The sequence below is a fragment of the Arachis duranensis genome, chromosome 5 (genome assembly GCF_000817695.3).
Source record: "Arachis duranensis cultivar V14167 chromosome 5, aradu.V14167.gnm2.J7QH, whole genome shotgun sequence".
Lineage (NCBI taxonomy): Eukaryota > Viridiplantae > Streptophyta > Magnoliopsida > Fabales > Fabaceae > Arachis > Arachis duranensis.
Window position 1 is genome coordinate 6,488,143 of NC_029776.3, and position 13,290 is coordinate 6,501,432.

A 13,290-nucleotide genomic window follows, 5' to 3' on the forward strand; every position below is an offset into this window, starting at 1 on the left:
ACCGTCTCCGTTTCCATTTCCATTTTGCTCTGAACTTTTACTCACCCTAACACCAGAAATAGAAGCCTCGCGATTCCCTTCAGTTGGAGAACGAGACTGTTGCTTTCTCGATACAGAAGATGAGGAAACACTTACTCCCGGAGACCCTGTTTTGCGCGGTGGTGGAGGAGGAGGTGGTGGTGGTGGGGGTGGTGGCCGATGATTAAGTGGGTTCCCAATCACGTGCGGGGGTGTGTTTGTGAGTGTTGACTGAAGATGCGTCAAATTCGGTGCTGGGGGAGGAGCTGAGAACTTTGGCTTTCTAGAATGTCCCAAAGCCACATGCTCTTCCTCATCCTTTACCGGTGGCGGCGGAGCCTTCTTCATAGGCGGTATGATGACGTGTCTTACATCCGGCGACGGACCAGACAATCGCGACTTTGGCGAAGTCCTCTTCGAGAACGGAACCGGAGTCGGCGTCGAAGAATTGGCTTCCTTCCTCACCGCCGGCGCCACGGCCGCGGGGTTACCGTTGGACAGATAACTCTGTCGCGAAACTGGCGTATAGTACCCGTCGTCATCTCTAACCGACGAGTTCTGCGGCGAGTGAAACACCGTGTCGTGGCTCTCTTCGTCGGACGACGAAGACGGTGACACTGCCGGCGGGAAATTCCCGTCGGGAGGCTTACTGAGAGGCGGCAATGGCTGCAGCTCGGGGCTCGGACGGTACCGAGGTGCGCGTGGGCTCCACGGTCCCAATGTAGAGAAAGCTCGATGGCGGTGGCGCTCTCGAATCATCCAAGTTCCTCTGCGAGTTTCCACCGACGAGCTTCTGTGTCTCCACATGGTGCTTGGCCCTGTGCTTGTACACGAAGAACGCCAGCGCCGAGAGCATCCCAAGCGTCACAATTCCGACGGAGATGGCAATTGCCACCTTCTTTGTCCCCTTGGTCGGCTGCGTGGCCGTCGGGTTGGCGATGGTGGTGTTGGAAGATGTTGATGGCGCTGATTGCGTCTGATCCGGTGGTGGTCCAGCCGGATACTCATGGAAGAATGGAATGCTGGTGTCCGGAGTAGGTGGAGTGTCCACCGGCGGTGGCAATTGAGCAGGCGCGGGTGGTGGCGCTGAAGCGGCGGGGAAAAGTGGTTGGTGGAGGATTCTTCTTGTAATGTGAGATTCATTGAGGGGTTTAGCGAGGGATAATATGGACAAAAGTGAGATTATGATAATTAAGAAGAGAGAGTGATGTAGTTTGAAATTGAATTTCATGCTGAATTCGCGTGGCTTTTGGTGGTTGTTAAGTTTTGTTTCCCCCAATTCATGTCTGGGTTTTGGTTTCCGCAAATTGCTCTCCTCACTTGGAGAGAGAGAGAGTGAGTAAGAGAGGAAACTTCTTTTAGCTGTCTAAGATCTAGATGCTCCAACAGCTTGCGTCAGCAGGAGCCGCACTTTTTAATAAATTATGTTACGGGATAGTCAAATGTACATTTTTTCTTGGCTGTAAGCGCTTCATTTACCGTGTAATAAATAAAGGGTATGTAGGGGGAGATAGACTATTTTCTCTATTTGTATTAGGCAGAATGAAACGTGGCAGTGTTTGTTGGAGTTGTGTGTTTCGTTTTCATGGAGAGAGATAGTTGCAAATACATTAGGACCATGATGGTTGGGGAGTGGTAATATTAAAAAAATTAAGTACCTTCATGTTCATGTCCTTTGTAGTTGTTGATAGCTTGCTTGCTTTCCTTGGTGCGTTTGTTAAGCAAGAAGGGCAAGGAACAGATTCCATATTTGATGCTCTTATGCTATATTCTCTCTGACGACTCTTTGTCTCTGTCCATTCCTTGGCCACCCTGCTCATATTCCAAGCTAAGTAATGTAATTGTTTGTAATTTTTTAGAAGTGGAAATTAATATTGTGTTTAGTAAATTGAAAATTTATGTGATTATATATGTTTTATTTTAAACTTTTATGCGTTATACTTTTAATTTTTAGAAGATGGAAATTATTTTTATAAGTAGGTCGTGAAAATGTTTTCCAAAGTTATATTTATAAAATTTTATATAATTTTATATCTTAATAAATATATTAATTTATCCTTATATATATTATATTTATTTTATATTTTAATAATATTTTTACCAAATATATTTTTGTTACTTTTGCTTATTGGAAGCACTACTTTTTATTTTCCTTTACCAAAATACATAGTTATAAGTTTTGAAAAATTAAAATATATAAACAATTTTCAAAATTATTGACCCTATTTATTACACATAGCACTCTATGAGCAACTAATAATTTATCATTTAGAAATAGGAAATTCAATTAATTTTGAATTCATGGAATTTCATCCTTTAGATTTCCAAATATTATATATATATAATATATACTTTGAGTAAAATGATTTGATATTTCAAAATGATATGATACGTGAAAATAAAGTATGTATGTAATAACCAACATTAGTGAATTACAGATTTACAATGATAAAACAATGTCACACACAATCAAAAGAAAAATAAAAAAAAAAATTAGTAAAATGGTATGCTTGTCCCATACTACCGACAGAGTGAAGGACGAGCTAGATTAGCTGTTAACTTTATTATGAATTCTCTAAGCTATTACTAAATACTATTACTAATTAATTACTATCATCACTCAATGCTCATCATAATGCGTATTATTATTATTGTGTGGCTGACACCTCATCATAATTATAAGACATATCGTGGAGACGTAAAAGGGCATGTAGGGTCAATAGTGTAATTTCAGAAAAAAGTCGATGCATGGGGTCACAACGTCTTCTTCTGATTGCTTTGTGCTTTGTTTCATGGGAACTCACTAAGCCAAGATTGGTTCACCGACGACCCTGATCCTATTCTAGCTTGCTCTATGCGGGGAACATGGCACACGCCCAAGGCTAATTTTGCTTTATTGCTTTTTTTTTTCCCCTTTTCCCCTTTTGTTTCTATTTCGACTCCTCCACTAAGCAAACAAGCCTCACGCATTCTTATTAGCCCACAAATCCAATATACCATCATTAAAGTTATGCCTTTCTTCTAAACTATGCATTTTGCCACTTGTACCCCGCTTCTGCATTCCAATAATTAAAACAAAACAAAAGCAATGCATTATTACGCAGTGAATTTCCGTTTTTATCCTTTTAATTCATTTAAACACTATATGGTTAATTAATTACTGTTAACGTTACGTTAATATATATGTAGGTGATGTCATGTCCAACAGTAGTAGAAAAACGTTTGAAAGCGCAACGTAAATGGAGTAATGACAACGCAAATGACCTTTTATAAAGATATAGAATAATCAACGGATTTTTTTTAATATAAATTATGAAAAATATTCTTAAAATTTATTTCTGAGCTAATTATTGAAATGTACATTTTTTTTTATATTTGAATAAGTTCGAAACACCTCACGACGAACTCTATAAAAACTAGCAAGTTCAGTGTACTCCTGTAAACTCTATAAAAATTATAGAGTTTGCCGTAGGCAAAATAAATATGTTTTAGAAAAATATTTTTCATAATTTATATTAAAAAAATCCAATAATCAACCATTCAATGCAGACTGTTTGTTTATAATGAGATTGGTTTCCAACAGTTATTTTTGACAGTAGTAAACTCATTTCTTTCAAAATAATCATTAGTTCAGATGAATATGCAAAGCTTAGCAACGAAAGTAACTGACCAAAAGTGGATATAACGGAAATTTCCTTAAAAAAACTGGAGAATGTAACGATCAAGTCACAAAAATTGTACATATATGTCCTGCAAAAGCTAGACAAGAGAAGGAAAAAGGAAAAGATCGCAATTATGCTTGATTGGTTACTAAGAACGACCCTTAAGTAGTTTAGTTAAAATTTCATTAATTTGTATAGGTAAGTGTACTAGTACTAGTGTATTACGATAACGTAACGCTTCACGATTCGATATGAGAGGACCCAATTGATGAGAAAGTGTTGTTATTCATCTGTACAAGATCAAATAAAGTGGAATGGAGAATATTTGATTTGGAATAAATCCAATTGAATTATTAACTCATGGCGTTGGTTGGGTTGCCACATCAACGCTAGCTAGCGGTGGATCACCCCTACAAGGATCTTGTATTACGGTGCAATGCAACGCCAAAGTCCCAACAGAAAGGGTGACCAGCTGTTGTATTATAATTTTTAAAATATTTGGGTGAATAAATGTTTTTTTTAGTTATTAAATTTTTAAAGAGTTATTTTTTTTAAGAAAAATGTTAAGAACGATCATAATTTATTATTTTTTATTATTATTTAACCATCAACTCATTTTTTATTTAATTTTTATTAATTTAATAATCTAACAACATACTTTAATAACATATTTTGTCTCATAGTAATAAATTATTATGTTGAATATTTAAATTTTGTATTATATTATGTTAAATTGTGTGAAATTTTGGATGGTGTTGTCTTATGTTAAACTTTATTAAATTTTTGGGCCTGCTACACATACAAACAAAAACGAGTTACAAGTTTTACAAGTTGGCCCAGCCCATAAACAATACACGCGCATGAAGAGGGATTGAATGGAGCGTAACATTCACGCGCTCCAATTCAAACGGTTACATACGGTTCGAGTAATGACAGACTCTTCCACTTCTTCCACTTCTCAAAGCAATTCGAAGAAAACGCAACCCTTCCATTTTCGAGCAAAATTCCAAAATCAAAATATACAACTCGTCGCTAACCTTCGAAACCTCCATCAACACACCATCAAACTCTCCATAAAGAATCTCCAGAGAAAACAAAGCAACAATACTCAAGGTACGTTACATTACGATTCCTATATATTTTCCAGATTACGAACTAGGTTTTACTTTTCTTCTACGCTGTTGTTCTAGGATTTACTGTTATTCTTGCTTCTTTGTTACACTGTTCTTCTACGTTGTTGTTCTAGGTTTTACTCTTATTCTTGTTGTTCTAGATCTTCTGGTAACTGATTTTTGGGGGGTATATTCCGTAGATTGGGGGATGTATATTGCTTGACCTTGTATATTAAAGCATGTTTGAGTGATACCTGACTGATATATATGGATGTATCTGAATCATATCTATGGGTGTATCTCACTGTTATCAATGGGTGTATCTGACCCATATATATGGGTGTATCTGACTCATATATATGGGTGTATCTTACTGATATCTTTGGGTGTATCTGACTTATATATATGGGTGTATCTTACTGTTATTAATGGGTGTATTTGACTCATATATATGGGTGTATCTTACTGATATCTTTGGGTGTATTTTTTATTTTAGAAAAAATGGCAGCAAGAAACCAAATAAAAGACCTTAAGTGTGCCACACATCTCCTAAGTGATAAATTCAGAAACATGACTGAGGAGAAGAAGGCAATTGTGAGGGATCTCGGATTCGGTGGGTTGATGCACATCCCACCACTAAGGGTGCATCACCAACTGTTAAGGGAGCTGGCAAACAACTTTAAACTTGGGGAGAACAGATTGGAAACAGGATATGGTTCTTTCAAAATAACACCAAGAAAGATAGGTCATGCGCTTGGCATCAATGCAACAGGTAACTAGCTAAAAATTATAGGTGTATATTAAGTTGATGCTTGGGTGTATTTAAGTTTATGCTTGGGTGTAATTGAACCGACTTTGATACTTTGTTGTTTTCCTTTCTGTAGGAGATCTATTTCCTCAGAAAGTCGAGTATAAGAAACTTTCTGAGGATGACAAAATAATATTTAGAAGATTCCAGGGTAAGACCCTCAAAAGTCTTACCGATGAGATGATGGATATCGGCGTTGGTAACGAAGAGGAACACCTAATGTTCAAGAGAATTTTCATCCTCTATATACAGATGGCGTTCCTTTTGCCAACGACGATAAACAAAATCTCGCTTGTGCACCTGGCCCCAATTTTTTAGATGGACGGCATCACGGAGCGAAACTGCGCGGGGTATGTTTTGACCTTCATCGTCAAGGGCATCACATACTACAAGGAAAAAAAGAAGAAGGCAATTGATGGCTGCCTCTTTGCCCTGATGATAATTTACTTTCATCTTTCAAAAAATAAAGGTAAGAAGAGGGCTGAAAGACCACCAAAACCCTGGATTGCCAACTGGAGTAAGGAGAAGTTGGTGGAAAGAATGAGTGCAGAAACAGAGGAAATTTTGGTAAGTAAACATAATATGTTGGGTGTATTTTATTTACCTGATTGCTGCTAACTAAAATATCTAATGTTTCAGGGGATTGTAAAGATGGCGGAGACAAGAGAAAAAATGAAAAAAATAGAAAAAAAGGAAAAAAACAAGAAATAAAAAAAAAACAAAAAAAAAGGAAGACGAGTTCAACATCACCTTCGGAGACAGAAACAACTACTGACAATGACAGTTCTACCTCTGAGTCTGAGACTCAAGAAGACTAAGAGGATTCACCAAGGAAACACCCCAGCAAAAAGGGAAAAAAATAAGTACCATACTTGGGTGTAATTTCTTTTTGGAGTTGGTGTATTTGGTGGAACCATTTGGGTGTATTTTGTTGATCAAGTTGGGTCTATGTAGTTTATTAAGTTGGGTGTGTTTCTTTCACTGCGTTGGGTGTATATAGTCCATTCAGTTGGGTGTATCTTGTGCATTCATTTGGGTGTATTTTATATCTTTAGTATGTTCTAAATAATGATTGTTTGCCTTCCAGATTGGACTCCAGAAAAAGAAAGAAGAGTCAAGAGGAGTTAGATTCTGATTCAGAATCTGAATCTGAATCAAGTGATGAGTAATGTTCTGAAGTTATTACTCCTTTCTTTTGGCTTGATTATAAAGATTTCGTGTATTAACTGAAGTGTCTCTTATTAACTTATAGAAGTGAAGAATCAATACTGGTGGAGAAGGAAAAGAAAAAGAAAAAGACAAAAATAACACCAAAAAAGTAAGCACTTCTTTGGATAAATATTCTGTGATAAAATTAATTTTTTATTTCTGATTCATACTTTTTTTTCCACCCAGAACACAATCAAAAAAGAAAAAAGTTGTTGTAGAGGATTCATCTCCTGAAGAAGATCAATACTTTGATGGGTACAGTACCTCGTAAGCTATATTACCATCTATCATCGTAATTATTTTTGTTAACATCTTCTTTTATGAATGTAGTGAGAGATATGAAATATCAAGTGAAGAACTAGATGAATTGCTAAGGGAAAACGTTGATAAATCTGCTGCAGAGGGGTATGTCTTGCTGGGGTGTCTATTTCAGATTTTGGTGTGTTTTCTTTGCTAATAATTGTTTCTTCTTTCACAGGGAGAATGAAGCTGACCTGCGATCGACAGAAGGTTGCTATGTCTCCTCTGAAACGTAAGAAGCTTTATTTAATAAAATCTTGTTATCATGATTTGGGTGTATTTTGTGGAACCATTTGGATGTATTTTGTTGATCAAGTTGGGTGTATGTTGTTTATTAAGTTGATATATTTCGTTTGTTGTGTTGAGTGTATATTGTACATTCAGTTGGTTGTATCTTGTGCATTCATTTGGGTGTATTTTATACTTGTCTCTTATTTTGTCTGAATAACATGAAATCTGTGTAGAATACCGGCTGTGAACTTGGGAAGTGATGATCCTTCCTCTCAAGGACGCACAGAACAGAGTAGTGTAAACCAGCCGTCAGAGAGCATGTAATTTCTCTTTCAAATAACTGTTACTTTGTTCTTCTATTACCTTCTACTTCTAATTCTGTATATATTTTTTTTTAGAAAAAAAGCCCTTTATTATTTTATTCAAGAAAAAAAAGGCAGGAAAAAAAGTAAAAACTGCAAGTATGTAAGTTCTCAAAAAACAAAGCCTGTCTTCTTTTTGAATTGTTCGGGTGTATTTTTTGACTTTCTTTGGGTGTATTTTAGGTTGAGTCTGGTTCAACAGTCAGCCAGTGAGCCGGCTGATTCGAATATGATGGTTGTGAGGGAACAGACACCGTCAGAAGCACTTGCAATGTGAGTTTTTCAAGAATATTTCAACCTTATAACCTTATTATTTTCAAAGGCGTTGTTAACCTTTCATTTTTCTTCTTGTTTAGAGTCCCGATTCAAGTTTTTGTGCCGGCGTCCCAAACAACCACTGTGCCGGAACTTCAAGAAACACCTGAGTCAGATTTTGAACCAACCCCTCTGCTACAAATTGAAGGAACTACAGAAACGTAAGAAATAGTATTGGGTGAATATTTGTTTAGAGTTTGGGTGTATATTTGGTAACAGTTTGGGTGTATATTGTTCCTGAGTAGTTTTTTTTACGCCATGATTAATTTTGTGTAACTGTGCAACACTCCTGAACCCCCCCAACAACTTCAAGAAACCATACCCACACTTCCCCCAGCTCCATCTAAAATGTAAGTTCATCAGACTAAAATCAATCTTTGCTTATGATCCGTATATTCTTACTCTTATAATACATTATACATGATGACGCAGTTATCCAGCCGTAGAAGATGTTGCTGCCCTGATGATGATGGCACGGACAACATCCTATATTCCTAAAACAGATCCAGTGCCATCATTCAGCCTTGGCTTGATTGATTCAAGCCAGGAGGGAGCGTCAACGCAGGAGACAAAAAGGGCAAAATCTCCAGAAACTGCAAATTTGATAGAACAATTAGACGATTTGGTACAAAAAATAGCAACCAATGCGGCGAAAGGAGAGAGTAAAAGTCCACAAATTCAAAGAGAGACTGGGGGAGAAAGTTCTGGGAGGTTTGAAACTCCTGTGGGAATAAATCAGAATACGGATGATATGAAACAGAAGTGCTACATGTGGGGGACGCGAGTGACGACATACGCAGATGGCAGAACTAACGAGTATGAGAACATGTGCACTTTGATGGCCCAGGATAAATACATTTTGACAAAAATGCACATTGCATCACTCCAGCCAGCAACTTATATAGAAGCTGAGGTAATATTAGAATAACACTAATGTTTTTACACCAAAATTTACTGCAATGTTTATTAATATAAATTGATTTCGGCATATATTTCTAGATTGTATCTGCCATGTGCCTCATTCTCAACCAGACAAATGATAAAAGGTTTCAAGAACAAGTATACTGTCTCCCCCCCGATATTGTGGTAAGTGTTACTTCTACGCATTTTCGGTGTATTTTCTCTATTCATTTGGGTGTATTTTTTAAGTTCACTTGGGTGTAAATTGTGTATTCATTTGGGTGTATTTATAGTATTCACTTGGGTGTATTTTCAGTATTATATTTGTTGTCTCACAATTATTGCAGAACATGGCCATTTCGAAGCACCCAAACGGGGAATTCATATCACCTAAAACCAATAAAGAATTCAGGGTGGAAGACTACCCAAGTTTTATTTCCTTCATAGATGCAAAAAAATTAACTTCGCATCCATATGTAAGTTTTCATTTGTAAAATTTGTTAGTACCGTTCTTTACTTATATCCCAAATAAAATAACACACTATTAAAATATGGCAATCCTTCAGATTTTTGCACCTGTTTGCCACGTGGACCATTGGTGGTTATGGGTGATTGATACAAGAAAGCGGAGATTTCATATACTTGACCCGCTACACAAGAAAGCTCCAAGCGAGGAGAGAAAGCAGCTTAATAAATTCACTGTAAGTTGCCTCTGTGTTCTCCTTTGGGTGTATTTTGTGGAACCATTTGGGTGTATTTTGTTGATCAAGTTGGGTGTATGTTGTTTATTCAGTTGGTTGTATCTTGTACATTCATTTGGGTGTATTTTATATCTTTAGTATGTTCTAAATAATAATTTTTTGCATTCATTTGGGTGTATTTCATTCGGGTGTATTAATGATTTGTTTTGGTATTTAAGAGATATGTAATTTCAAGAATGAGAGCATATGTTGGCGGGGAACCTCTGAAGAAAGGCGAGAAGGAGAAGGAAATTAAAGCATCATACGTCAAAATATCAGGCCAAAAATCAACGTATAAATTTGTGACTCTGAACATTAAATTTTCCTAAATGAGATTTGTAATTTATTTTCTTCATTTTCAGATATAACTGCGCTATCTACGTTATGAAGTGGCTTGAGTTAATTGAGCCGAAAAACAATAAAAAGGGAAGTATGAATGGGATAATTGGAAACAGGTAACTGTATTTAGAACTATATAACTCTGTATTACTTTACTGAATTAATATTGCTGTTTAAACATAATATACTTTTTAATTGTAGGACGAGGTGGACCACTATAGAGTGGAGTATGCTTCGCGGATACTATTCAGTGAAATGAGTAAAGAGAGAGATGAAGCAATTAGAGCGAGTAATGCAATAAGACTGTCGAAGCCATCCTCCGTATTATTGAGTCTGTTTTGTCAGATAAATTCTACTGATATAGAAAATGAGTAATCCAACTGCTAGCTAGTTTGTAAATTGAACAAATGCTGTAAAAAATTGCCATTTATAAACAACTTCTATTCAATAAAATTTTTTTCCATAGTTAAACTATATATGCTGTTAAACTGTCTGTGCTGTATTCAAAAGCTGTATTACAGGTGGTTAAATATGAAGGAAAATATCAAGACAGATCTAAAGACAGATTATAAATTTTACACCCAACGGGGGGTTTAATATACACCCAAGATTGCTTAAAACATACACCCAAACTGTATGTGCTGTATTCAAAATGTATGAATTACAGGTACCAAAATATGAAGAAAAACATCAAATCAAATATACACCCATAACCTGCGATTTTTTAAACCCAAATAAAGTTGAATATACACCCTGAAATCTATCCCCCCATGATGCTTTGAGACTAAAACCCTGAACCCTAAACACTTAAAATGTAAAATGTGAATTCACAAAAATACACCCAAGAGAAACAGTGCTTTTACACCCATATTCTGTAAAACTATACACCCAAGCAGTTATCCACTGCTACTGGTACTGTAAACTGATAATTCATAACATGTCCTTGATATTGGATGTTATTTGAATGTACCACTGATTCAGCATCAAACAGGTTTATCTGAATATAACACTCACATATTAGCTAAACTATTAACGAGAAAAATAAACTCAATCACCACAAATTTAAAGAACATTACTTTTACCTCGCTTAAAACTTTTGTTTTCTTCTTCTTTGTGGCATTTGCAATCTGTTTGTCCAACTTTGAACCTAGCCTATTTTTCGGACGTCCTCTTGTTCGGATCCTTGGCGGGCTTTGAAGCTCGTTAACGGATTCCAAGTTGGCGTCTTCGTGGGATAAAGAAGATGTCCCCTTCCTTTTGGCTTTTAATGATTCCATCTCAGCCATGACGTTATCGTACGCACGGTGCAGAAATGCAGTCAGCTCCTTCGATTCGGATGCAAATTCACAAATATTTTGCGAATGAAAAACCAATTGGTCAAACCTCTTGCTTCTTGGCTCCATCAGTGGCTCGTCGTGGCTGCTCTTGATGTGTGTGTGTCACCTCTTTACCTTCTTGCTCCATCGTTTCAGTATATATCTAGGTGACACTTGGCTTACTTGTTCAAAGCTTAACACGCTTAGTGCGTGACGACACAGTATCCCTCTCGACTCGAATAATAAGCATTGGCATTTTACCTCGGCTGCAACTGAGTCATAAGTAACCACAAACTTGTTGAATATTGAGCTGAAAACTTGTTCTCCGACTTCGTATACTGAATAGCCTAGAGCGAAATTCGTTAATCTGGTGATGCAATTCGCCTTTCCTCTGAATTGCGCTTGGACTTCCCTAAACTTTTGATGAGTGTACACATCTTGAAATTGAGCTTCAATGGATGATTTGGTTGCACATGGTATGACCTTATGAAAATCTGCAGCATCTGATTCTCTCTCTGCTAGCTCCCTGCTTCCGAGGCAATTATCATATTGTTTGACGAACTGAATAAGCGAGCTGTTCCGGGTGATAAACTTGTTAAAAACTGAATGCATGCTCTCGCTCCTTTGTGTGCTTCTCATCCCTGCCCAGAAGTGGTGATCCAGATAGATAGGAACCCATATATGACGGTCTTCATACAAATCTGCAGAATACACCCAAACACAGAGTATAAATACACCCGAAAAAACATGCAAGTTACACCTCTGCTGCAGATTTTAAACAAACATTATCTGAAAGCCACTTGTTGTCCAGAAGACCAAAATTCAGCAGAAAATCATTCCAATTCCTATCGAATGAGTCTTTGCTATGAGAGTTAAAAACAATTTGGCTCATTTCTCGTTCAATATCTGCATGTCCCTTGTACCCGTTTAATTTGCTTGGAATCTTCTTCATGATGTGCCAAATACACCAACGGTGAATTGTTGTTGGCATACAGGCCTCTAAAGCCTTTTTCATTGATGCGCATTGATCGGTGAGAAACCCTTTCGGAGTGTTTCTTCCCATACAACGAAGCCAACATTGAAATAACCATTTGAATGATTCAATTTCTTCATTTTTCATCAAAGAGCATCCGAGAAGTGTTGACTGACCGTGGTGATTCACCTCGACAAAAGAACCACAGACCAAATTATACCTGAAAACAAATTACTATAGTGCAGAATGCAAAATCATTAGGTACACTCAAGCACATGCTTCGTATACACCCAAAAAACAGCCAATATACATCTCTGCTGCGGATTCATAAAAATACATTAATTTAGCATCATAAACAGGGGCAGTTTGTTACCTGTTTGTATTGTAGGTGGTGTCAAATGAAATGACGTCTCCGAAATATTCAAAGGCAGATCTACTTCTTGCATCGGCCCAAAAAGCCAGCTTAATCGATTGATCCTCCTCGAGTTCAAGCTCAAAAAAGAAATTCTGATTCTTCTCTTTCATTCTTAACAAATATTTTCCGAATTCCTTTGCATCTTCTTGTTCGGAAACATTCAGCACTTCCCTGCTAATGTAATTTCTCACGTCCTTTTCGATAAAATTTAACTCGCGGTGACCACCGGCAGCCGCAACAAATGATTGGTAGGTTTTACTTGGTCTGATACCGGCCTCCTTGTTATTCTCTATTGTACGACGAATGGACATGCTTAGTTCCCTATGCTGTTTGAGCATCTCTGCTTTACTTGGACAGCAGGGGTGTGAATGATCTAGCACAACCTTTGAAATGATCCAAGCACCGACATCCTTCAATGTGTGTATATAAATTCTTGCAGGACAGTTTAAACCGGCTGTCGGATTAGTCTTCTCGGTCGAAGATATTTTAGATTTCCATTTTCCCTCTCTGCTACATGTAATCAATTGATTCTTAATCTCGTTTCCCTTCCTATTTGTGCTCCGAACTCTTGTAGAAAAACCTGCAACCTT

General features: G+C 37.1%; 1 protein-coding gene across 1 annotated transcript in view; it reads right to left on the reverse strand.

Annotated features, from left to right (window-relative positions):
• The window catches only part of LOC107487660 (formin-like protein 6), a gene marked incomplete in the record, with an annotated part of 4,510 nt that extends 3,000 nt beyond the window's left edge, over positions 1-1,510 (reverse strand). The window contains 2 exon segments of the mRNA XM_016108345.3: positions 1-712; positions 714-1,510. Coding sequence (XP_015963831.2) covers positions 1-712; positions 714-1,249 — 1,248 coding nt within the window.
• Between the last annotated feature and the right edge of the window lie 11,780 nt (positions 1,511-13,290).